Source organism: Bos indicus, chromosome 8, assembly GCF_029378745.1.
Source record: "Bos indicus isolate NIAB-ARS_2022 breed Sahiwal x Tharparkar chromosome 8, NIAB-ARS_B.indTharparkar_mat_pri_1.0, whole genome shotgun sequence".
In the NCBI taxonomy this organism is placed as follows: Eukaryota; Metazoa; Chordata; class Mammalia; order Artiodactyla; family Bovidae; genus Bos; species Bos indicus.
Genome location: NC_091767.1, coordinates 99651470 through 99678626, shown reverse-complemented (window position 1 = coordinate 99678626; position 27157 = coordinate 99651470). Strand labels below are relative to the sequence as shown.

Here is a 27157-nt window from a genome sequence, read left to right as displayed (position 1 = left end):
ATGCACTTTCAAGAATTTTTATTGGCACAGAGGCAGAATGCACGTGTCCATTTGTAAGTGTGGTTCATGGAAGAGATGGTGTGACCTGAAGTCTAGAAGTTGTCCTGGCAGCTTCCTCATTTAGCAGGTGGTTCCCCAATTTAGTAGTTTGAGCAGCAATAATATATTTAGAGTCAGGATTGTTCCAATTATCTGTTACTGTGTAATGAACCATCTCCAGACTTACTGAATTAAAACAACTGCATATTAATATTTCTCATGCATTTACAGGACTCAGGTAAGCAATTCTCCCTTGAGGTCTCTTATGAAATTACATTTAGATGTTGGCTGGGATGCAGGTATCTGAAGGCTCAACTGGGCTGGATGTCCAGAGGGCTCACTCACATGGCTGACAGCTGATACCAGCTATGGGCTGGTAGTTCACCTGGCAATGTTGACTGAAGCACCTACGTGGTGCTTTTGCAGCTTCTCCACGTTGCTCCGGCTGCTCACAGCATAGCCTTTGGGCTCAGAGAAGGAGCAGCCCAAGAGCAACATTTCAAAAAAGCAGGAAGCCAAAGTCACCAGAAACTAAGGGCTGTGACAAGAACAGGCACAGCATCACTTTCCCTACTCTCTGTTGGTCAAATGATGTCACACAACCAACCCACATTTACAAGGATGACGATGCAGTCTCCATCTCTTGGTGAGGGAGTGGCAAACTCAGTTGCAAAAGAGCATGTAGGATGGAAGTTATTCTTTTTGCCTTCCTTGTAAAATATAATCTGTTACAAGGATAGCGTGACTTGGAGGGCTAAAATTGCTCTTTCTGCTTTTCTAAGCACCTACGTCCCTATGGGAAATCTCCTTCTGCTTAACTTAGCCAGAGTGGGGTCTGTTGACTACAACAGGATCCTGACCAATACTGGAGGCTGAGGCGTCACTGTCCCCAGGCAAACAACATTCCAGTAAATTACTCTGTACGTAACTGAAATAGAGCAGTGATGCTCTGGGCTTTGAGCATCTGCAATTGGAAAGTCTTGGTCTTGGCTAAGCCATGTATCAGGAAGTCGCTTACCCTCACCAAGCCTCAAGTTTCCCATCTGGAACACGGAAATGCACGTGATAAAAATATGGCACCTAACTGCATATAATTACTGTGCAGATTAAATGAACCCAGGTGGAATATCACCACAAAGTCTAGCCCATGGGAGGTAATGCTAGGCGAAGTTTGTTTTGGTTGTTTACTCAGCTCATACTGCCTCCCTCTCTCTGGGAATTGCTCTATCTGTAAACACAGTGAAGAAGCTGGCCCAAAGGCATCCTGCTAAGAGTAGGGAAGACAGGCTACAAATCCACATAGTCTGGCTCCATAGTCTATGCTCCTAACTCTGAAGCTGAAAACTGAAGCTGACTGCAAGTCAGCTAGGAAAGAAGCGGGCACTGCAAAGGGTGGGGATGCCATGGAGATGGGATGAGTAGATGAGGAGACAAGGGTAAGTAGATGAGTATTTTAGAAGACAGAATGGTGCACAGCAAAGCTCCAAGGAGGAAAAGACATCAAGGGCATTCAAGAAAATGAGAGAAGGCTAGCATGGCAGAACTTTCTCCCCTTGTTCACACTGTGGCCCATCTAGAAAATGTTACTCTTTGTATGGGCCGTGGGATTAGATGGATGAGCTGTTGGTGGCTGGTGGCATCTGCCCTGGGGTCTGTGGGTCTCCATCTCCGGCACATTGTATAATATATTTGTAGGAAATATGGTTTAGAATGTAGAAAGCAAGAGGAAAGTCAACCAAGAGATGTGTGGTAAGACAGACCCAAGACATGCATGACCTCATAGGCCATGAGAGAGACTTGAATGCTAGTCTGAGACCACCAGGAAACTACAGATCAATTTTAACTAGGGGGAAGACATTAAGTCAATTTGCCTTGTGACTTCAAGAGAACAGGTTGACTGCTGAGAAGAGAATGGATATGAGAGCATGGTATAGCAGCAGGGAACCAGTCACAAGGCTGTGAGTGGTCCTGTAGAAAGAAATGAGAAAAAGTGAGACCAAGATGATGGCCATGGAGGTCCAGACAAGTCTACGGGTTTGGGATATATTTCAGGGAAGAACTACCTGGGCTGGAGATGAATTCAATATAAAAGGTGCAGGAGAAAGGATGGTGATGTTGTATCTCACAGTATTCTCAAGAGGGATTAAGTCTGATTCCATACACATTCCTCAAAAAGTTAAAGATTTACCTACCATACAATCTAGCAATTCCACTGCAAGATACGTATCCAAAAGAACTGGAAGAAGGGATTAAAATACTTGTGTACCCATTTTCACAAAAGTATTATTCACAATAGAAAAAATACACAAACAAGCCAAATGTCTATCAATGGACAAATGGATAAACAAATGTACTATATTCATAAAATAGAATATCCTTCAGCCATAAACAGGAATGAAGTACTGATACAGACTCCAATATGGAAGAAACTTAAAAACACCATGCTAAAAGAAGCAATCCAGACACAAAGGGAAAAATAATGTATGATTCCTCTTATATGAAGTTCCTAAAGTAGGCACATTCATAGAGACAAAGCAGGATAGAGGTTGCCAGGGACTGGGAGTGAGGGTGGGTGGAAAGGAATGAAGGGTTATTGCTTAATGGGTACAGAGTTTCTGTTTGAAGGGTTCTGGAAATGGACAGTCATGATGGCTGTATGACTTTGTGATTCTCCTTAATGCTACTGAATTGTATTCTTAAAATGGTTCAAGTGGTGAATTTCAAGTTATGTACATTTTACCATAATAAAAAACTGATTATGTTCATGGAGTGATTAGCACAGATCTGGCCCACAGTCGTCCAGACTCAATGAATTAAGCCACTGTTTTCATAGGTCTGATGCACACTCTCCTTTTCCAGAGAGGAATCTTTCTCATTCCATAAAGCTGGGAACCTCGAATTTTTAAGAGTCTGTCTGCCCTGGAGAGGGTTTCCCTGGTGGCTCAGTCAGTAAAGAAACCACCTGCAATGCAGGAGAGCCAGGTTCTCTCCTGAGTCAGGAAAATCCCCTGGAGGTGGGCATGGCAACCCACTCCAGTATTCTTGCCTGGAGAATCCCGTGGACAGAGGAGCCTGGTGGGCTACAGTCCCTGCAGTTGCAAGAGTCAGACATGGCTTAGGGACCAAGCCACCGCCACCTGCCCTGGAGCACTCTTTGACATCCTGAGTCCTTTCCCATCTCACCAGGTTTCCTGCCTGTCGACATGGAACCCCAAGTCACAGTCCACTAGACAGGCTTGAGAGAGTCGATTTCTAGGTAGGTTGATAAGGCTCTCAAGGAGGGGATAGGAAGTCTGGAGTTCTCAAAGAGAAGAAAAGAACAAACTTTTATTTTTTACATTCCTTAGTCTTAGTCACATAAAACATTTTTTTCTTTAAGCCCAGAGCTGATGATTACACAACAAAACAACTCAGCTTAAACTTTGTATGCAGATTACATCATGAGAAATGCTGGGCTGGAAGAAGCACAAGCTGGAATCAAGATTTCCAGGAGAAATACTAATAACCTCAGTATGCAGATGACACCACCCTTATGACAGAAAGTGAAGAGGAACTAAAAAGCCTCTTGATGAAAGTGAAAGAGGAGAGTGAAAAAGTTGGCTTAAAGCTCAACATTCAGAAAACGAAGCAAGGCATCTGGTCCCATCACTTCATGGGAAATAGATGGGGAAACAGTGGAAACAGTGTCAGACTTTATTTTTTTGGGCTCCAAAATCACTGCAGATGGTGACTTGCAGCCATGAAATTAAAAGATGCTTACTCCTTGGAAGGAAAGTTATGACCAACCTAGATAGTATATTCAAAAGCAGAGACATTACTTTGCCAACAAAGGTCTGTCTAGTCAAGGCTATAGTTTTTCCAGTGGTCATGTATGGATGTGAGAGTTGGACAGTGAAGAAAGCTGAGCGCCAAAGAATTGATGCTTTTGAATTGCGGTGTTGGAGAAGACTCTTGAGAGTCCCTTGGACTGCAAGGAGATCCAACCAGTCCATTCTAAAGGAGATCAGCCCTGGGTATTCTTTGGAAGGACTGATGCTAAAGCTGAAACTCCAGTACTTTGGCCACCTCATGCGAAGAGTTGACTCATTGGAAAAGACTCTGATGCTTGAAGGGGTTGGGGGCAGGAGGAGAAGGGGATGACAGAGGATGAGATGGCTGGATGGCATCACTGACTCGATGGACATGAGTTTGAATGAACTCCAGGAGTTGGTGATGGACAGGGAGGCCTGCTACTGCTACTGCTAAGTCACTTCAGTCGTGTCCGACTCTGTGTGACCCCATAGACGTCAGCCCACCAGGCTCCCCCGTCCCTGGGATTCTCCAGGCAAGAACACTGGAGTGGGTTGCCATTTCCTTCTCCAATGCACGAAAGTGAAAAAGTGAAAGTGAAGTCGCTCAGTCGTGTCTGACTCTTAGCGACCCCATGGACTGCAGCCTGGCATGCTGCAATTCATGGGGTCGAAAAGAGTTGGACAGGACTGAGCGACTGAACTGAACTGAACTGAACTGAAAGACTATATAACAATGTATCCTGCCTGAGGACTTGTTTCTTTTTCTTGAGAACCTTCTTAAATAATCCTGTTACCTTAAAATGTATACTATGGGAGTGGGCTTCCCTTGTGGCACAGCTGATAAAGATTCCACCTGCAATGTAGAAGACCTGGGTTCTAATCCCTGGGTTGGGAAGATGCCCTGGAGAAGGGAAAGGCTACCCACTCCAGTATTCTGGCCTGGAGAATTCCATGTACAGTCCATGGGCTCGAAAAAAGTCAGACAGGGAGTGGGTCTGGTAAGATCTTTCTATTGTTAGTTCTAATCCTGTCATCTTAAATGTAAATTGTGGGAGTCTGTCTAGTAAGACCTTTACAACCTTGAGACATTCTTTTGATTTACTGTAATAACCAATTTTAAAAGTATATAGCTCCCTTGCTAAGACTAGTGAGGGGGCACGCTCTGTCCCCCTTCTGATGTCTATGTCAGAAGCTTTCTCTCTCCCTTTTTATACTTTAATAAAGCTCTGCTACACAAAAGCTCTTGAGTGATCAAGTCTGGTCCTGGTCCCAAAGCTAAAGCTTCTTCTTTGGAGATCACGAATCTGGCATCATTCACCAAAAGCGATCAGGCTGAGCCCCCTTCTCACTGGAACCAGCAAGAAGATACCCAGGGAGGATCCTATCCATCGCCATCTTGTCCTTTTGGTCTAAGGCTACATCACCAAGCTGTGGGGTGGGATAGTTTTAGAGTGAAATTAGTACAGAGAAGAGGAACAACTAAAGATCAGGGTATCTTAAGCTTTTCCTAGAGTCTCTAGGGGAAAGGACTTAAGTCCTGCACCAAGATGGAATCCACTCCTGTTGACCACCCACCCCTACACATACCTGGCTCTCCTGGCCTTTGGCTCACAAACCACCTCCCCTGTGGGCTTCTTCTTCAAGTCTCTGAATCTCCACCCACCTTGGCTGGCCTTTATAGTGCCTCTGGTCTGAGAGATTCTCTCTGGGATAGTATTCTAGTGATAAGTGACACCTTTGTCATCCATGTCTTATAGAGGGGCTGGGCCCTTTGAACTGGAGTGGACTTGGATCCTCTAGGTCTCATTTCCTTTACTCTAAGCTTTCCTGAGAGCCCCAGGGAAAGCGGTTCCTTTCATCAGTGACCTTGTTAGATTACACACATGCTTATCTCTCAACACGGACTTTCATTTTCAGCTTCACTACAGTCTAAACCATATGGAAAAGAGAAAATATTTTTTTAAAATAACAGGGCATCTCATCCCTCTCTGGTGTCTTGAACCCTAAGCAAGCTTTTTTCTTGCTCTGCTGGTGAGTCCACCCGTATAATAAATCATGTCCTTCCAGTGGTAGCTGTCATCATTTTTCAAGAAGGGCTACAGCTCAATCATACTTTTTATTTATTTCAGAGGACTCTCTGGGATGGGATACCATTGCCAATTTTTTTTTCTTACACTATTATTACTGTTATTGCAAATCATAGGGAAAGGGAAATTTATTCAATAAGTGGTACTCTGCAACAGGGCAATTATTTGGAGGAAAAAATAGCTAGATTCATGCTTTATCTAAAACTCTAATACTAAAATCAATTCTAAATAGATGAAAGATTTGGGTATTAAAAGAGAGAGAGGAACCATATGAATTAAGGAAAGAATTTAAGCTTCTAACAGGCAAGCAGCCAGCAGCTGGTAGCCTCTCCTAATTCCCGTTAGAATACCTACAAAGATTGAACCAGAGAAAAGGATAACAGTTACTATTAAAAGATGAAGACTGACAGATGTCAAATGCAGTAGAAATGGAGTCCAATTTTATGGCAGATGCAGCTGGACTAGAATGGAGGGGCCCGTATTATTTTCAACTCCAAGTAGAGAAAGGAAAAGTATTGGTCGCTCAGTCATGTCTTACTCTTCGCGACCCTATGGATTGTATAACCCACCAGGCTCCTCTGTCCATGGAATTCTTCAGGCAAGAATCCTGAAGTGGATTCCATTTGCTGAGAAGGAAAAGTGCCATTTCCTTCTCCAGGGGATCTTCCTGACCCAGGGATTGAACCTGAGTCTCTTGAATCTCCTACACTGTGGGCAGATTCTTTACCATCTGAGCCACCAGGGAAGCTGCTGCTAGAGAGGCTCCCTGATTAAAAAAAAAAGGAATGAAGAAGCTTGGGCTATTTCCCACCACTGTCTCTCAACCAATAACCCAGAGACTCGAGAGTCTGGGCAGTTAACTCTCCAGAGCAGTGGAGAATTTTAGACACACACCAGTATCCAGACACCACCCCAGACTAGGTGAATCAGAATATTTAGGGGAGGCACTGCAGCATGGGTGTTTTTTTTTAACTTCCAGGGTGGGGGACTTCCCTGGTGGTCCAGTGGTTAAGAATCCTCTTTGCAATGCTGAGGATTCAGGTTCGATCCCTGGTCGGGGAGCTAAGTTCTCACATTCCATAGAGAAACTAAGCCTGCACGCTGTAACTACTGAGCCCGTGCACTCTGGAGGCTGCACGCCTCACCTAGACAGTCTGTGTGCCACAGCGAAAGACCCAATGCCACCAAATAAATAAATGAATGTTTAAAAAAAAAAAAAAAAAACCTCCCAAGGTGGTTTTGGGACTTCCCTGGTGGTCCAGTGGCTAAGACTCCAACCTCCCAAGGCAGGGGGCCGGGTTCGATCCCTGATCAGGGAACTAGATCTCACAGGCCACAAGAAAGATCGAGGATTCTGCATGTCGCAACTAAGACCCAGCACAGCTAAACAAATAAATATTAAAAAAAAAAAAAAAGACCTCCCAAGGTGATTTTAATGTGTAACCAGACTGAGAACCAGTCTTCTGCACATATTTCTCAGGTGCTATTCTACAGGGCCGGAAGGGAGATCAGGAGACTCTGTCTCCCCAGTTTTGCCACCCTGGCTCTTTGGTGACATTTCTTTCCCTCCTGGAAATCTGGGATGCCCCTCTTCACTGTTTTCTCTCCCATCGTTTTGATTTCACTTTTTATGTTTTTCAACATTACCTTTTTACTTCTACCTGCCCCTTAAATATTGGTCTTCCCAGAGCTTGGTATCTTGAAATAGCCTCCTAAATTGGAAATTTCATTCAATCCTAAGACTTCAGCTGCCACATATGAGCTGAAGACTTCCATTCTTAGGAGGTAGGGTGAACATTTTCACCTTCATAACCCTCTTCCTGGAGTATATACTCTCCCATTGATGGAGCCCTCCTCAACCCAAGCCAGGATAATTGTGGAGGTCTTGAGGAGGTGAGGGAAAGACAGTGAGACCATTTAAACAAAAGAGTAGCACAGAAATTATGTTAAAATGTAATCTTGTAGAAGCTACACTAGCCTAGACCATTCATCCCCTCTCTCAATAGCTAGAACGTAATGACAGACCAGAAGCCAAGACAAAGAAGTTAGACACTGGGACAAGAGAAAAGAAGAAGGCAGAAGTGCACAGGAGAGACCTCTCTCCTACCCATCAAACATGAACTTGAACAAGCTAGCGGGGACTGAAAGGGAAAAGAAAGCAACTTTAGACCATCTCTCAATCCCCTGTATGCATGACTGTCTAATGATAAAACTTTTCCAATAATGAACTGTATCTTTTTCACAAATGATGACATCTGCATCTCCCTACCAAGCTTCCAGCTCCCTCCTGATGACTCAACGACCAGAGGCACGTCAAATATCACATCTAAAACAAATCCCTCTTCCTCTCCATCGCCCCAATCTGCTCCTCTCCTGTGCCATCTCCATGACGGGTCTACCACTTCTCTACCTGGTAGCAGTTAAAGTGTGACCCCCAAATCCAGATGTTGAAGTCCTAACTAGTACCTCAGACTGTGACCTTATCTGGCAACTGGATCATGGCAGATAGAAAGGCTGACTTAAGATGAGGTCGTTAGCATGGGTCCTAATCCAGTAGGACTCGTGTCCTTATACAAAGGGTAAGTTGGACTCAGAGACACACATACATCATGTGACTACAAAGGCCAAGGTCAGGTGATGCTTTTACAAGCCAGGAAATGCCCCAGGCTGCCAGCAAACCACCAGAAGCAAAATGAGAGGCATGGAACAGATTCCCTCTCAGATCCCAGAAGGAACCAACCTTGCTGACACCTTGATCTTGGACTTGCGGCCTTCAGACCTGTGGGACAATGAATTCTTGCTGTTGACGCCAGCCCGTGGTACCTTATTACAGCAGCACACACTACCCAACACAGCATACAGCCTACATGCGTATGGCATGTGTGTGCTGTGTGCGTACCTCCATCGTGTCTGACTCTTGGTGGCCCCATGGACTGTAGCCTGCCAGGCTCCTCTGTCCTTGGGATTCTCCAGGCGAGAATACTGGACTGGGCTGCCATTCCCTTCTCAAGGGGATCTTCCCAACCCAGGGCTTGAACCTGCATCTCTTATGTCTCCTGCACTGGCAGGCGGGTTCTTTACCACTAGCACCACCTAGGAAGCCCATATGGCATATATCACCTAACAAAGATTTACGCTCCATCTCTTGTCCAATGTCCTATGGCTAAATACCATCCCACTGCTTTCCAAAATGTCTCTAAATTCAGCTGCTACTGTTTCCACTGCCTCTGCAAATACTTTGGGTAACTGTGTTAGGAGAAGATAGAAAGCTTTATCGGTCAAATGCAGCCCAGGATAGATCAAAGCTGATGTGTGTGAAAGAGAGACAGAGTTTAGGATTCAAACAGGATGTAGGCACGGTGGGGCTGCCAAGCAGAGGGGGAGGGTGCACCCAGCTGTGGGTAAGACAAACACCAACCTGACTGGTTGGGAAATGCTGAGACCACAGAGGCTACACTGAATGTCAAAGGGGGTGGGGCTGGCTGGAGGCCACGGCTCGCTGGGGCTGGGCTTTCTCCCGGGTTGCACACCGTGGGGGTGAGTGGAGGTCTCAGGGGTACCTTGCTGCTGGGTCGGTCTCCCTCTGCCCAATGCTGGTGCATATCCCCTGGGCACCAGCTCCTTCGCCAACTGCCAACCAAACGGGCAGGTTTGCTGACAAGCATCCGCAGTCCAGTCCGAGAGGCGTGAGCCAAGTTGGGCACCTGGCCTCCCTCAGCACTTAGCTCCAGCTCTGCCAGGAAACAGGAGGTGTCATGGGAGCTCCTGGATTTTGCACTTTAGGATCAAGCAGCGAAGGACCTGGAGCAGGACATCCCCTGGACGCTAAAAGGATCTGAGCAGCTGGGCTTGCCTTTCGCCCTGCCCCCAGCTCCTCAGTTTCTCACTTCTATTTGCTCCTTGCCCTCTTCCTCCTCCTGCTGCCCTCCAGTCCTCACGCTTCTCCGCCGTCCATCTCTGCTGTCACCTTCTTCCTCCATTCTGTATCCCCTCTTTGGACCCCCTCCTTCCCTTCCCTCTCCCTCAATTTCCCTCTTGCAGCCCCCTGCCCCCCGACCGGCCCTTTCCACCCCACCTCCCCTCCTCCATTTCTCACTCTCCCTACCTTGCTCTCCACGGGATCTGGCTACCTTCCTCCTCACTTCCCTGAGCCCCACCACCCCCTCGCCCCGCCCATCCGTGTTTGCTTTCCTCCCAGATCCGGATGAAGGGGTTGCCCTGCCCGTGCCCCGCCCTGCCCCACTTCTGGCAGCTGGGCTCTTGCTACATGGCTGAGGGCTCCGGGCCTCCGGCCCCCCGGAAAGGGCCCCTGCTTAACATCCAGCTCCTGCGAGCCCAGTATGAAGGCCTGAGACGGAAGCAGAGGGCCCAGGCCCACGTCGTGGTGCTCCCGAAAGGTAGGGCTGGGCAGGTGCTGAGGGTAGAGGACCTGGCTGTGGGCAGAACGGGTGGCAGAGCTGTGGGCAGCGCAGGGCCAGGCCTCTGCAGGCCCTCCCGGTGGACAAACGCGGGGAGACAGGGTCAGAACAGAGGGGCTGGTTTGGGTACCAGCTGAGGCAGGGGGCTCCATTCCTGGCCTCTGCTCTTAGATTCTAATCTTGCTGAACTGGTCTGCCTGGTGAGCCGGGCTTGGCCCCACTGCTAGGCCACGTGGGGAGATGGGAGCTGTGCTTCCTGGCTGGGTCTCACTCAGGCACCTCCTGCAAACCAGGGCAATGGGCTCTGGAGAGAGAACACGTGATATTTCCAACAGCATGGGCATCAGCCAAAGGAAACACAGGGCCCAGGGACCCAGGAGGCACCCAGGCTCACCCACCAGCTGGAGAAGCACTGAGATATAGAAGCCCCTCCTTCAGGGGAGAAGCCTCCCTTCCATTAGGAACTCAAATTTATTCCAGGAGGAAGTTAGGAGCACAAGACTCAAATCTCAGCCCCTCATCCTCTAAACCCAGAGGAACCAGTTAAGAGAAGTAGGAAGACCCTCTGAGAGGTGTAGTCTGCCCCGGGGAATTTCCGTGGTTGTTTATATCGTTCACAGTCCCTGGGAGCCCACCCTGCTCTAGGCTGGGCTGGGAGGGAATCAGGGGCCAGAGGGACTTCACTGCCTGGGAAGTGACAGGAAGTGTGCTGCCATGGGCTAAAAGCGCCCCTCTCGTGTGACTTGGGCCAACCAGTGGGATCTGTCTGCACTGACCTGGCACAGCCAAATAGCACCCCCATCTGTGCAGGGAGAGCTGACAGTTTCCTAAAGCTTTCCCATCCTCAAGGGTGTTTATTCACTCACTCACTCAACAAACATTCATTAAACCTGTATCAAGTGAAAGCTGATTTAACACACCTGTGATTCCGACTCACAAAACTATATGATGTGCATGTCCCAAAGACATCACAAACTCAGCACACCGCATAGCATTTACCACCCCTGCCCCAACCTTCCCTGCTGGCCCCTTCTCCTGCATCCTGTAATTCAGAGCTCCTGCCTCCATCATCACCACGTGATGAGTTACCATGTCATGAGTTAGGACAGGTTAAGGCAAGGGGGAGTGCTCAGTCACTGCTTCCCCAGGGAAGGCTTCTGACCCACAGGCTCGGTCAGGGTCTTTCGGGGTACTTCTTTCACAGCAGTCTACAAGTTCACATTCCTGCTCTAGCTGTGAGAAACGGTGTGCTGTCTGACGGGATGTCCCCATATTGGTCACTGAAGGACAGCCTGAGCCCCAGCTTTGCCACTGACTGGCTCTGCGCGGCTTTGAACAAATCCCATAAATTCCTCTGTGACTCAGTTCCCTCATCTGTCAATCGGGAATAACTATAGTCCCCAAAGTATAAGATTGTGGTGGGAACGAAACAAATGAATATGGACAAAGCTCCTTGAGACTTTCTGTGTTGATCGGCTAAGGACCAGGTCACTAGGTCATACGAGACTGAGTTGGAAGGACACTTGAAGCACTTGGACTGGGAGTGAGGATTAAGGTGGTTCTCCAGGGAGAAATCAGAGTCCGATTACAAACTGTGAAAATGTTAGCTGCTCAGTCATGTCCAGCACTTTACGATTCCATGGACTGTAGCCCGCCAGGCTCCTCTGCCCATGGAATTCTCCAGTCAACAATACTGGACTGGGTTGCCATTTCCTTCTCCAGGGGATCTTCTGACCCAGGGACTGAAACCGAGTCCCCTGCATCGCAGGCAGATTCCCTGGTGGCTCAGACAGTAGAGAATCTGAGCGACATTCACTTTCAGATTATAAAAATGAAGTGAAAAAGTGGTAGAGGCAAAAAAGCAATTCCGCCTGCATGTTAGCCATAGGGGCATGGTGATACCACCCAGTGAGATAGGGAATATAGGAGAAAAATATTTCTGATAGAGAGAGATGAACTTGTGAATATGCTACATTCGAGGACTTCCCTCATGGGCCAGTGGCTATGACTCCCAACACCAGAAGCCTGGGTTCAATCCCTGATCAGGGAAATACATCCCACACGCCATAACTAAAAATCCCGCATGCCACAACTAAAGATTCCATGTGCAACAATTAGGACCCGGCACAGTCCAAATAAAAATTTTTTAAACAAGCTGCATTTGAGGGAATTATCTGTAAAGCTTCCAACCAGCCTGGATCTCGGGAGAGTAATTTGGGCTGGAGATATAGGTTTGGGGTCATCAACAAATTATTGGAAGTCGCAGGCATGGATAAAATTGTGGGGGACCAATCCATAAACTGATAGGAGGCTGGGAGGACAATTAGAGGTACAGAACGCTAAATTATTGAAGGCACAAGCAGAGGAAGAAAAGTCAGAGAGGACAGCAGTTGAAATAGTAGCAGATGAATACCAGCCTGAAAAAGGAAATTCATACATGCTGAATCTTGGATGAACCCAGATGAATCTTGAGGATATTATGCTAAGCGAAATAAGCCACAAAAAGACAAACGCTGTAGTGATTTACTCATATGAGGTACATGGAGTTATCAAACCAGAGACAGTAAGTAAAATGGTAGTTGCCACAGTGGGGGTGGAGGAGATGAAGAATTGTTTAATGGGTATAGTGTCAGTCTGGGAAGATGAAAAAGTCCTTGAGATCAGTTGTACAACCATGTGACTGGACTTAACACTACTGAACAATACACTTCAAAATGGCTAAATGTGGTAAGTTTTATGTTGTATGGGTCTTGCCACAATTTATTTTTCTTACATGGAGGAGAAAACCAGGAAATATTAATGCCATGAAGCCAAGCACGTAGAGGGAATTTAGAAGACAGGAGTCCTCTGTGTCCAGCACATCTGAGACCCAGGAAGACAGAGTGGTTATCGAGACCGGCTCCCACTAAAACTAGATTTCAGCATCTCAAGACACGGCATTGTATCCGGAGAGGCAGGTATTCTGGGAGCTGATTAATGGCAGGAAGGCTCTGGAATGAGCTTTCCTCTTAACATTATGGGATGTATTCAGGTTCTAGAAATGGCAGGTGTTTTGGATCCCGAGCACTGGAGTTCCAGGCTCCTCCTGGCTTTACTCCTTTAGCAGCATCTCTCTATTCCCACTGTGGACGCTGTCACCTGCAGGGCCTTCTGCAGTGACAAATATCAGAATGCTCAAGGGTGCTTTGTTGACATTTCAGAGGCAATTCCAGGCTTGTCACAGGCCTCCTTTCTATAGGAAAATGACATTCAGTCATTCCTCCAACCCTCGCCACCACCAAGCGTTGACAAGAAACTCCACGTTCCACAAGGTGGTAAAAAGATGCCCCTGAGAAGGAACAGAGGCAGGAGAGCCGACGGGGCTGCAAACATGTTTCCAGGACAGCGGCTATAAGATAAAAGATAAAGACCAGTCCTCCGAAAGGAGCTGCTTCAAGCACAGCCCCTCCTCCTCTGCCTTGGATGCTAAACCCACCATCAGAACCCCATAACACCAAAGAATAACCCCTTTCCACTGGCCAGTGTATATGAATCACACCTGTGGGTGGACATGTGCACGCCCTTGCTCCTGGTTGTTCTTTCAGCCTCAACTGTGACCTTCCCAGCTCTCCCTAGGGTTCACTCCCTCACCGCCAAGACTGAAGTCTATTATTAAACTCTCATTCTTGAATTTTCTTCCACAGCACTGCTTACCCTTGGGACTTTTATTACCATAGTTTGTTTGCTTATTCCTTTTCTACTCCATTGTTTATTCCAGGACTTGGGAACACAGTAATGAACACTGAGACAAAAACGACCCCTTTATGACGTGGTCTAGTGGAGTAGAAAGTGAAAGGGTGGGTCCCTGGGTTGGGAAGATCCCCTGGAGAAGGGAATGGCAACCCACTCCAGTATTTCTGCCTGGGAAATCCCACGCACAGAGGAGCCTGGTGGGCTATGGTCCATGGGGTCACAAAGAGTCGGACACGACTCTGCGACTAACACTTTCACTTTCTACTTCACTAGGCCATATCATGAAGGGGTAGATTTTGTCTCAGCCTGGCACATTATAAATACTTAATAATGGACTGAATGAATAATCGTGCGTGAATGGGTGTGTGTTAGAGATAGCGCATGCACTGGGGATCTGGCCTCCTTGATGTCCTGGGCATGGACCTTCTCAGCTTGAAAGCTCTGAGAACCCCCCAACTGAGGGCTGCCCGTGTACCTTCCAGCGGTGACCTGTCGGCGCCTTGCTTTCTCAGGGGGGAACCTGCCCGCCCCAGCCGAGTCCATGGTCAGTGCTGTTTGGATTAACAAGGAGAGAAGGCATTCCCTGACCCCGGAAGAGGCGGCTCCTGAGGCAGAGGAGATGCTGGAGGAGGATGACAGGGGCTGTCTCCAGACCCCTGAGTCTCCGTGGCACACACACCTAGAGATGCACCGCCTGGTCCAAACCTTCCGCCAGGGAACCAGTCTCCACGTAAGACACAAGGACAAGTTCACGGGGTCTGAGCCAAGGCTCCCAGGCTTGTTTGAAGACACTCAGATGACTCAGCAAGAAACCACCATCCCAGAAACAGCCCAGCCTGAGTGCCAAGCAGACGAGTCACAGACAAAGACAGTGGGATCTGGCTTCCACGTGGGCACTCAGGGCCCTCCTGCCATAAAGAGGCCACACCGAGCTGGAAAACCAGCTCACTATCCATTTCCCCAGAGGAAAACTCCCAGGATCTCCCAGGCCGCCCGGAACCTGGGCTTATATGGTCCAGTCTGAAGCTCTCTACTCAGAGGCCTCCACTTTGAGGCCACGTATGGCCTCATCAAGGAACCTGGGAGGCAGAGGCACAAATGAGGCCTGGAGCTGTGAGCAGAGCCGAACGACGTCAGTTGTGGGTCAGACTGTGGGAAATGAACTTCACAGTGGGCACAGGGTCTTGTGCCTCAAAAAAAAGAAAAAGAGACTGCCCAGACCAGACTGCTCACAGCTCAGGATGAAAGGGTGTTGACCCATCAACACAGCCCCATTCTGCTCATATAAGAAGACAGTGCTGTGGACATCAGCTCGGTCCCTGGATCTAGAGATTTCTGAAACATAAAACAGAGACCCTAATCAATGGAAACCTCAGCAGTGCCCTGGAGTCAACAGGCGTGGGCAACCATGTTTTCAGTACTTTCTGAGGATTCCTCACATGTCCTGGAGAAGAGGAGCTCTGAGAACTGTCTCCTTCTGGTTGCTATGCCTGGAGGCCAGCACACTTAGAAGTCACTCCCTTCATTCATAGTGACCACAGCATTTCAGCCCCAGCCTCCCAGAATATAGTCACCCTGGGTAAAAAGCGTCAAGACAACGCTACCTGCTGTTCTGTGTGTTTAAGGGTCTTTAGGAAGAGTTGGTCTTCTCTCCCCCCTCATTGAGACTGCACATTCCAGCCTCATTATAGATTTATTTCCTTTCCCCTTCTCCCTCCATCCTTTCTTCTTTCCTATTTGTCGTCTCTCTCCTTCCCTCCCTCAATCTCTCTCTCCAAATTAAACATTGCCCATCACTGAAGATATATAGTAACAGAAGCCTCAGAGAAGAAAACAAAGCAATGTTCCTGCTTGGAAAAGTATATGTTCCTCAAAAACTGCTCCCTTTCAGCCACATTTGAATCATTCAGATCCTTCCTGGTATATTTTAAACCAAAGTGAAGCAACTGTTACTTGGTTAGTGGGGAAGAAAGCATCTTACCTGGTTAACTTTAATCAACACACTTAAACACACCTAAGGTGACTTTTCCTCACGCTAGCTTCTCTCTCTGTAAAGTTTCACCCACATCTTCCTTTTTCCCCGTGGTGCTTCAGTCTTGCCCATCCACATGGAGAGTTGTTAGCTAGGAGTGTCATTTTCTCTCAAAAACACATATGTGCCTTCTCCTTGAGCCACCCTGAAACTCCCTCCAACCTGGGGATTCCTTTTGATTCCTTTTGTGAATAATTAATGCATCAGTTGTTAGTTTTTTACAGTCTAATAAAAAACAAGACATTTTGCTGAAAACAAAACAACTTTATCCTTTGCTTTTATTTTACAGAGGCTTCCCACAAGTCAGTCCTCTTTCTACCATGGTAATCAGGATAGGATATGTTTTGCTGAGTAACAAACAAGCTCCAAATCTCACCATACAAGCTTACTTTTTGTTCACTCATAGACATCTCACTGTGGATATGGGCAAACTTCCAGCCCAGCTCTCCTACAAGTACTACTACTAATTCAAGCTTCTTCAATCTTGTGGCACCACCTTATCAACACTGGTTTCCCTAATTACTGTAGCAGAAGAAAGTGTATTAAAGAGTCAGGAACCAGCTCTCAAACCACTTTGCTTATGTTTCATTGTCCAAAACAAGTAACACAGACATATTTCCACTTCATGGGTATAAAGGAAATGCAATCATTCCATGTGCCTGCAAGGAGAGAAAGAATAGAAATATGGATGAACAAAAGTAATGACTAATACTGGTAGAGAGGGGCTGCTGCTGCTAAGTCGCTTCAGGCGTGTCCGACTCTGTGCAACCCCATAGACAGCAGCCCACCAGGCTCCCCCGTCCCTGGGATTCTCCAGGCAAGATCATTGGAGTGGGTTGCCATTTCCTTCTCCAAAGCATGAAAGTGAAAAGTGAAAGTGAAGTCGCTCAGTCGTGTCCAACCCTTAGCGACCCCATGGACTGCAGCCTTCCAGGCTCCTCCGTCCATGGGATTTTCCAGGCAAGAGTACTGGAGTGGGGTGCCATTGCCTTCTCCGAGAGTGGCTAGGTCACAATATTAGATACAATCAATTATTTTTAATATAGTAAGTAGCTATTAAGGGATTTACAAATAAGACTAAAATGATTTGACCTGCAGTTTAACCAGATGACTCTGGTTGTTCGTGGAGAATGAGTTGATGGTCATGCTAAAGAGCAATGTCAGGGAAAAGAATGACCAGGGCAAGTTCAGTGGAAAGACACTGTTAGGTAAAGCATGAGTGGGAGCAGAGAAAGCAAATGAAAGTAGACACATTTGACATAAATATATTTTGGAGATAGAATCAGTAGGACTTACTGAAGAATTACCAGCTAAATTTGAAGGATACTGAGTTAGAGATGCTTAGAGACACACAGATGAAAATATCAAATAGGCAAGTATATAAATGAGGCTAGATTTCTGGGCTAGACATAAGAACTGAAGTGTCATGAGTATGTAGACATGCTTCGAATGAGAAAGGCACACCTATGCGGACTGTAGAGAGAAGACAGGATCCAGAATGAGGGCCAGAATGAAAACTCCCAATGCACTTAGTTGAAAAATCTCTAAGGATTTTTCCAATCCTTACTCAGAAGTGGGGTAGAGGGAGGAGGAGACAGTGAGGGAACTGAAGAGAAGTGACCAGGAGAGAAGGGGGCTCCCAGATGTCGAGTCTCAGACCTCAGAGGCAAGAGATAGAACAAGATTTTGCACGGGTCACTCCCCTAACTGCAAACCTCCAAATGCCCATTTTCTAGAGTCCACACTCTTCCTCTATCTGAGGAAGTCCAAGAAGCAACGCCAGATGTTAGCAAGTTCAAGTCAGAGCCAGCTGATGTCCACCAAGGCTGACAGCGTCTTTGCCCCAGAGGCATGGCCTTCTCCTGGGATGGGGTCATCCTTGTTCCTGGGGAGGAGCTGAGGATTAAGTGTTCTCTGTGGTAGAGCTTGAAGGGAGAGGGGCAAGGGGAAGGTTTGCTTTGAATCCTTCCACTCTTTCCCACAAGGCTGCTTCTGCCAGGAGCATTAGACCAGAACAATCTTTATTGCTCAATTATAGGCACACCACTTCTCCTAACCCACAGGCGGTCAAACCTGTGTGGCAAAGGGCTCAAATGACCTGTGGGCTGTGGCCACCCACTCTGATTTTGTCTCCCTTGACAGTCAGGGCTGGAGCTAACCTTCTTTTTCTATATTCTCCCCAAGATTGACAGAAGGTTTTTCCAAAACGAGACAATAAATCCTGCCTCCAGTCGCTTACCTTAGGGTAACTGAGTCTTCCAGCCCACGTGCCATCTTCAGGGGCTTGGAGGCAGGTGCATCTGGGCTCGTCTCAGCACTTACCATTGGTAGACCTGACCTCAGTTACGCTCAAAGCCGCAAATTGCCCAGTTGTAAAATAAGGTGATAAAAGGCCCTGGAGTGTGGGAGGTGGGGAAGGAAGTATCTGTCACATTAGCAGTCAATTCTAATCTATGCCCGCTAGGGGGCAGGCTCCCCTCAAGCCCGCTCAGCCTGATTCCTTAACTTAGCCCGTGGTTGTTCAGTCGCTCAGTCCTGTCTGACCCTTTGCGACCCCATGGACTGCAGCACGCCAGGTTACTCCCTGTCCTTAAAGCCCTTTCATCCCAGTTCTTAAGACTTCAAACGATTCGAATGTAAAAGTCTACCGCCATACAAGTCAGATCCCACCAAACTCCCCACCCCCAAGCACAGCCCTGATTTACACCTTTAAGGTGAGAGGGAGAGGCGTGGTCATCTTGCCCACACACCCCTCCCCGCCTCCGTGTGCACAGCTTTTTGGTTTTAGGGTAGAAGGCCACAGGCCACAGAGGGAGGGCCCTTTGTGTGACTGGCTGTGGTGTAGTTTGGGTCTCTTTTGCCTTGACCTTTACACTAACCTAGCTCGAGGTCTGCAGGTTGGTGTGGACAGGCGGTGGCCGCCACAGGCTCCTGCAGATGAGAAACTCCACTGCAACAGCTCCCTTTGCCTTGGAGGGGAGCGGGGTCGGGGCGGGGGGAGGGGGGAACGGGGGGAGGGGGGGGGAAGCGGGGGGGGGCGGCGGGGAGGGTCCCTCCTGAGAATGGTTATGCTTGGTGGTGCAGCCAGCCACCCACCCCTATACTTGCATCAGAGGTCCACATCTCTTTGTCCCTCCATGGCCAAGGTCTCATCTACCCTCTGCTGGCCCACTTAGGCTCGTAGACACAGATGAGGTATTTTCTGCACCTAGATGCTGTAACCATCCTTACACCTTATCCCCTTAGGGATTCCATATTGACTTTTTCCCCTCTGAGGTCTCTCCCCTTCTCTTGGGGCAAGCCTACTTGCTGAGCAATCATCCAATTGGGGAATAATGTGTCACTCCGCCCCCTTTCTTGCAATACGAACAACCTAAAAAAGAAAAAAACCTCTTTGAACTTCCAGCCTCCCTCTCTCTTGTACTCACTTCCAGGGACAGGGAAGAGGGAATGGCCTTTATACAAATACTGAATGTCCTGCAAAGGTCAACAAAGCCGGACGCTAGTTAAAGTGCTAAGCACAGATTTTCATCACTAGTAGGCTATTGCAATAGGGCACTGAAAGCTTCCATTTGTACAGCAAAGACTGAGTGTTTTAAGGGGGAGAATGAGGAAGTAGGGAGGTGGGGAAGTAGGGATCCAGTGGTCAGGAAAATGAAAAATTATAGAAAGGAGAAGTGTGGGATCAGTCCATGTAAAACCCATCTGGGTTCGCTAACTGGCACCTACCAAAATCAGGTTCCTATGGGCTTCCCAGGTGGCGCAGTAGTAAAGAACCCACTTGCCAATGCAGTGAGACATAAGAGACTTGGGTTCAATCCCTGGATCGGGAAGATCCCCCTGGAGGAGGGCACGGCAATCCACTCCAGTATTCTTGCCTGGAGAATCCCATGGACAGAGGAGCCTGACGTGCTATGGTCCATGGGGTCGCAAAGAGTTGGACACAACTGTGGTGACTTAGCACGCACCCACCCTCCCACAGAGATCAGGAGACAAGGACCCTGTCTTCCTCCAGGTGTTGGCTGTAACAAAATAGTAAAATACATTCTTTTGGCATCATTGTAATTTCTCAGACAGGCATTTTAAGGGGGGCTTGGGTCCCTGAGGATGCTGCCTTAGGAACCATGTTCACATGGGCTCAAGTCTTCAAAGGCCAAAGCTGAGGGCTAGTCAGAGAGAAAGGACCCATGGGAGCCTAGCTAGGGTTTGGTCAAGGAAAGAATCTTTGTCAGTCCTCAAGGGCAGCTTCCTGCCAGTCTCAGATAAGGGTCTGAAGAAAAAGAGTCATGCCCAGTCCATCAAAATATTAAGAGCATCTGTCGCCCATAGCTGGGCTTCTCAAATATGGGCAGGCATCAGAATCACCTGGACAGCTTGTTCAACCACTGCTGGCTGATCCCCACCCCATCACTCCCTCAAGCAGCAGCTGTGAATGGGCGGGGCAAGAATCTGCATGTCTAACAAGGTCCCTGGTGGTGCTCATACTGGGAAACACATTTTGAAAACCACCGCTTCGCAGACTATGGCTGAGCTACAGACCTGGCAATTCTTAACATGTGAGGATTCTTTGTGCCTTTTGTTTTCAGCTGTGGATCACAGACACCATTGGGGGAAAATGACGATTCCATGGGCACCACGACTCTCCTATTGTAGCAGCTTCAATAGGGGAGCCCCTGTCCCCACCCCACCTCCTGGATCTATCAGACTGAGTGGGGGCTGTGAGCAGAGGTAAGACACTGTCACCACCCTGACTGTGTCTGGACTGAGATGACTGTTTCTTCTTAGTAGGAAATTAATCCTGCAGTAGACCCCTAGGTGGCTACGCGCGTGCGCACACACACAGAACCCTAGGTGGAAGGGAGAATTTACCTCCAGAAGCTGAGCTGTTGATCGGGCACACACACAAAAAGTACCAAAATCCCCAGCCATTTTCTAAGTCGAGAACTTCCCAGGCATCTGGATTCCAGGCAAACTCACAGGAAATACAGCATCCTGTCCACGGCCCCGTCTGGCCTCCTCCCTATGCACTCAGGCTCCCCAGGGAGGTGCCTCCAGCACTCTTGCTGCCACGGCTCACACCAACTTAAGAAAAAGGGTTTCCTCCACAGTCCCTGCTTCCTCATAAACCAGGGTTTTGTTATGTTACTACTGATTGGGAGATTTTTGTAGAAACTAATGCCTGTGGCTGGTGATTTTTATTTTGGCCAGTCAAAAATTATTGTTATTTCACGAACATTTTGCGAGTTATTACATTCAATTGTTGCTTTTGAACTGTGGTGTTGGAGAAGACTCTTGAGAGTCCCTTGGACTGCAAGGAGATCAGTCCTGAATATTCATTGGAAGGACTGATGCTGAAGCTCCAATATTTTGGCCACCTGATGCAAAGAGCTGACTCATTGGAAAAGACCCTGATGCTGGGAAAGATTGAAAGCAAGAGAAGGGGACGACAGAGAATGAGATGGTTGGATGGCATCACCGACTCGATGGACATGCGTTTGGATAGACTCCGACAGTTGGTGATGGACAGGGAGGCCTGGCGTGCTGCTGTTCATGGGGTCGCAAAGAGTCAGACACGACTGAGCGACTGAACTGAACCGACTGAACTAAACATTCAGTTGTTACACCCGACACATCTATAAAGTCTTCTCCAGCACTGGGAGTTTCATCCTCACTTTCCGTATCAAATCAGTCACTAAGGCTTTCTGTCTTCTTATTGATCTAATATTCACACTGTCTGAATCAGAACTATATTCTGAAGAACTCTCATCTTCTGAGACACTAAGCCTATATGTCGCTCAATCAGAGAAAGTATCTGCTTAAAATTCACTGAAAAATTCTTCACTCACAATCTCACAACGTGTCACTTTTGAAAATTCTAAGGTAACAGACTTGCATTTAAAATATACATGAGGCTGGAACAAAAACCTAATGGTGCGAGGTGTGAATGATAATGACAATCCTAAGTTGTAGAGTGAACCCTTGGTCAAGTGTACGCTCTAACGACTTCACACGGTGATGTTAATTGCATTGCTCTCTAGGAGCATATTAATATGTCTCTGGTCAACAGTGTGCTGGCACCTCTGCGTGGGTATGGTGAAGGGGTTCCCCCACAGTGGCTGATGAAGGAGGCTGGTGGGGACGATGGAAGCAAGGGCACTGAGAGCCCAGCCCCTCCCGTCCTTGGGAGCTACAGTCAAATGCCCCCTCTGAATGTCACCCTCCACCACGTGTCCCACTGGCTGTGCAACAAATTGCCCCAGAGAGGCATCGCATGACCACTACCTAATACTTCATGCCTGGCCTCTTTTTTTGACCTTATATATTATTTTGGGGGAAAAAAAAAAGGTTTTAAACTCGATTTTCTTGGGTTTTGAGAGAGGCATTCAAACATTCTTTTGGCTTTCTGGAAATATTAGAAATGTTCTGTGGTGCTAACTCTAGGATCAGGTCCTTCCTGAGGGAATCTTTCTTCTTTGGGGGTGACTATCCTATTTAAGATCTCTGCATCCCAGAAAAACCATATATTAAATGCATATATGTGGAATCTAGAGAAACATACAGATGAACCCAGTTCAAGTACAGGAATAGAGATGCAGATGTACAGAAGGGACATGTGGACACAGGGCGGGGGAAGGGGAGGGTGGGATGAACTGGGAGAGTGGCATTGACATCTGTGCGCGGCCATGGGTAAAACAGAAAGCTAGTGGGGAGCCGCTCAGCTCAGCGCTCTGTGATGATCTAGAGGGGTGGAATGCGGGTGGCGGCGGGAGGTCTAAGAGGAAGGGCGTGTGTATACATATAGCTGAATCACTTCATTGTACAGCAGAAATGAACGTAACACTGCAAAGCAATGATATCCCAATAAAAGAAAAAAATACAGACCTCTGCATCCCAACTTGTGAGTGGTGTACCCTCGATTTAAGGCCATTAGTTCTAACACGGATATATAACTTGCTCAAGGTGGCACACCCAGCAAATTGCAAAATAAGAGGTAACCTCAGGCAGCCGCATTCCAGTATGTTAGGTACACTGTTGTGCTCAGTCCTGTCTGACTCTTTGTGACTCCATGGACTGTAGTCTGCCAGGCTCCTCTGTCCATGGGAATTCCCAAGCAAGAATACTGGAGTGTGTTGCATGCCCTCCTGCAGGGGATCTTCCTGACTGAGGGACTGAACTCACATCTCTTATATCTCCTGTACTGGCAGATGGGTTCTTTACCACTAGCACCATCTGGGAAGCCCTAAAACTACCATGCAATCTAGCAATCCCACTCCTGGGCATATCCAGATAAAACTATAATTTGAAAAGATACATGCACCCTCAATGCTCATAGAAGCACTATTTACAATAGCCAAGAAAATGGAAACAATCTAAATGCCCATTGACAGACGAATGGATAAAGAAGATGTGGTACCTATATACAATGGAATGGTTCAGTTCTGGTAGGTTTAGTTGCTCAGTTGTGTCTGACTCTTTGCGACACCATGGACTGGGAACTTTATGTTCAGTTCAGATCAGTCATTCATTCGAGTCAGATTCTTTGCGACCCCATGAAGCACGCCAGGCCTCCTTGTCCATCACCAACTCCCAGGGTCCACCCAAACCCATGTCCATTGAGTCGGTGATGCCATCCAACCATCTCATCCTCTGTCATCCCCTTCTCCTCCTGCCTTCAATCTTTCCCAGCATCAGGGTCTTTTCCAATGAGTCAGCTCTTTGCATCAGGTGGCCAAAGTACTAGAGTTTCAGCTTCAGCACCAGTCCTTCCAATGAACACCCAGGACTGAGCTCCTTTAGGATGGACTGGTTGGATCTCCTTGTAGTCCAAGGGACTCTCAAGAGTCTTCTCCAACACCACAGTTCAAAAGCATCAATTCTTCAGCACTCAGCTTTCTTTATAGTCCAACTCTCACATCCATGCATGACTACTGGAAAAACCACAGCCTTGACTAGACTGACCTTTGTTGGCAAAGTAATGTCTCTGCTTTTTAATATGCTATCTAGGTTAGTCATAGCTTTTCTTCCAAGGAGCAAGTGTCTTTTAATTCCATGGCTACAGTCACCATCTTCAGTGATTTTGGAGCTCAAGAAAAATAAAGTCTCTCATTGTTTCCATTGTTTGGAAACGATGGGGAAACATTCCACTGTTTCCCCATCTATTTACCATGAAGTGATGGGATAAAATGCCCTAATCTTAGTTTTCTAAATGTTGAGTTTTAAGCCAACTTTCACTTTCATCAAGAGGCTCTTTAGCTCTTCTTTGCTTTCAGCCATAAGGGTGGTATCATCTGCGTATCTAAGGTTATTGACATTTCTTCTGGCAATCTTGATTCCAGCTTGTGCTCATCCAGCCTTGCATTTCGCATGATGTACTCTGCATATAACTTAAATAAGCAGGGTGACAATATGTAGCCTTGACATACTCCTTTCCTGATTTGGAACCAGTCTGTTGTTTCATATCCAGTTCTAACTGTTGCTTCTTAACTTGCATACAGGTTTCTCAGGAGGCAGGTAAGGTGGTCTGGTATTCCCATCTCTTGAAGGATTTTCCACAATTTGTTGTGATCCACACCGTCAAAAGCTTTCAGTTCAGTTCATTTCAGTCACTCAGTTGTGTCTGACTCTTTGCAACCCCGTGAATTGCAGCACGCCAGACCTCCCTGTCCATCACCAACTCCCGGAGTTCACTCAAACTCATGTCCATTGAGTCGGTGATGCCATCCAACCATCTCATCCTCTGTCGTCCCCTTCTCCTCCTGCCCCCAATCCCTCCCAGCATCAGAGTCTTTTCCAATGAGTCAACTCTTCACGTGAGGTGGCCAAAGTATTGGAGTTTCAGCTTTAGCATAAGTCCTTCCAAAGAACACCCAGGACTGATCTCCTTTAGAATGGACTGGTTGGATTTCCTTGCAGTCCAAGGGACTCTCAAGAGTCTTCTCTAACACCATGGTTCAAAAGCATCAGTTCTTTGGCGCTCAGCCTTCTTCACAGTCCAACTCTCACATCCACACATGACTACTAGAAAAACCATAGCCCTGACTAGACGGACCTTTGTTGGCAAAGTAATGTCTCTCCTTTTAAATATGCTATTCAGGTTGGTCATATCTTTCCTTCCAAGGAGTGTCTTTTAATTTCATGGCTGCAATCACCATCTGCAGTGATTTTGGAGCCAAAAAAATAAAGTCTGACACTGTTTCCACTGTTTCCCCATCTATTTCCCCTGAAGTGATGGGACCAGATGCCTTGCTTCATTTTCTGAATGTTGAGCTTTAAACCAACTTTTTCACTCTCCTCTTTTACTTTCATCAAGAGGCTTTTTAGTTCCTCTTCACTTTCTGCCATAAGGGTGGTGTCATCTGCATATCTGAGGTTATTGATATTTCTCCTGGCAATCTTGATTCCAGCTTGTGCTTCTTCCAGGCCAGTGTTTCTCATGATGTACTCTGCATATGAGTTAAATAAGCAGGGTGACAATATACAGCCTTGACATACTCCTTTTCCTATTTGGAACCAGTCTGTTGTTCCATGTCCAGTTCTAACTGTTGCTTTCTGACCTTCATACAGGTTTCTCAAGAGGCAGGTCTGGTGGTCTGGTATTCCCATCTCTTTCAGAATTTTCCACAGTTTATTGTGATCCACACAGTCAAAGGCTTTGGCATAGTCAATAAAGCAGAAGTAGATGTTTTTCTGGAACTCTCTTGCTTTTTTGATGATCCAGTGGATGTTGGCAATTTGATCTCTGGTTCCTCTGCCTTTTCTAAAACCAGGTTGAACATCTGGAAGTTCACAGTTGACATATTGCTGAAGCCTGGCTTGGAGAATTTTGAGCATTACTTTACTAGCGTGTGAGATGAGTGCAATTGTGTGGTAGTTTGAGCATTCTTTGGCATTGCCTTTCTTTGGGATTGGAATGAAAACTGACCTTTTCCAGTCCTGTGGCCACTGCTGAGTTTTCCAAATTTGCATATTGAGTGCAACACTTTCACAGCATCATCTTTCAGGATTTGAAATAGCTCAGCTGGAATTCCATCACCTCCACTAGCTTTGTTCATAGTGATGCTTCCTAAGGCTCACTTGACTCCTCATTCCATGACGTCTGGCTCTAGGTGAGTGATCACACCATCATGGTTATTTGGGTCATGAAAATCTTTTTTGTATAGTTCTTCTGTGTATTGCTCAGTCGTGTCTGATTCTTTGTGACCCCGAGGACTGTAGCCCACCAGGCTCCTCCATCCAATGGATTCTCCAGGCAAGAATACTGGAGTGGTTGCCATTTCCTTCTCCAGGGGGCCTTCTGGATCCAGGGATCAAACCCAGGTCTCCATCATTACAGGCAGATGCTTTAACCCCTGGCCACTGGGGCAGACTCCTCATGGAATACTACTAAGCCATAAAAAGGAATGGACTAATGCCATGTTCAACAACATGGATGCAAATAGAGATTATTATGCTAAGTGAAGTCAGTCAGAAAGAGAAAGATGAATACTATATCCCTTATATATGTGACATCTAAAATATGATGAGGCCTTCTCTGGTGATACAGTGGATAAGAATCTGCCTGACATTCAGGTAACAAGGGGTTGATCCCTGGTCCAAGAAGATCCCACATGCCGTGTGGCAACTAAGCCCGTGTGCCCCAACTACTAATCCCGAGCTCTAGGGCTCTAGAGCACAACTACTGAGCCTTGTGTGCCCCAACTACTGACGGCCATGAGCTTGCAGCATGTGCTCTGCAACGAGAGAAACCACCACAGCGAGAGGCCTGGGCACCCCAGCAAAGAGCAGCCCCCACTCTGCACAAGAGAAAGCCCATGCAGAGCAACAAACACTCAGCACAACCAAAAATTAAATAAATAAAAAGATAGGACACAAATGAACTTATCTATGAAACAGAAACAGACTCACAGAGAGCAGACTCGTGGTTGCCCAGGGGAGAGGGGGAGGGAAGGGTGGGGAGTAGGGGATTACAACTATTATACATGGGATGGATAAACTCTTATATACAGGACGGATAAACAACAAGGTCCTACTGTATCACACAGGGAACTATATTCAATA

General features: G+C 47.2%; 1 protein-coding gene across 1 annotated transcript; it reads left to right on the top strand.

The window, feature by feature from the left end:
* The first annotated feature begins 9426 nt into the window (after window positions 1-9426).
* C8H9orf152 (chromosome 8 C9orf152 homolog) lies at window positions 9427-15274 on the top strand. Its single transcript, XM_019966704.2, has 2 exons — window positions 9427-10314; window positions 14580-15274. Exons 1-2 carry the CDS (start codon window positions 10122-10124, stop codon window positions 15089-15091), a joined length of 705 nt encoding a protein of 234 aa, XP_019822263.2. The 5' UTR covers window positions 9427-10121; the 3' UTR covers window positions 15092-15274.
* Window positions 15275-27157: the final 11883 nt, after the last annotated feature.

Bases quoted from the DNA above. Each gene is read 5' to 3' on its own strand.
- C8H9orf152 (XM_019966704.2), top strand. From the start codon at position 10,122: ATGAAGGGGTTGCCCTGCCCGTGCCCCGCCCTGCCCCACTTCTGGCAG. The intron at 10,315-14,579 runs GTAGGGCTGGGC...TTGCTTTCTCAG, and splicing joins CGTCGTGGTGCTCCCGAAAG to GGGGGAACCTGCCCGCCCCA.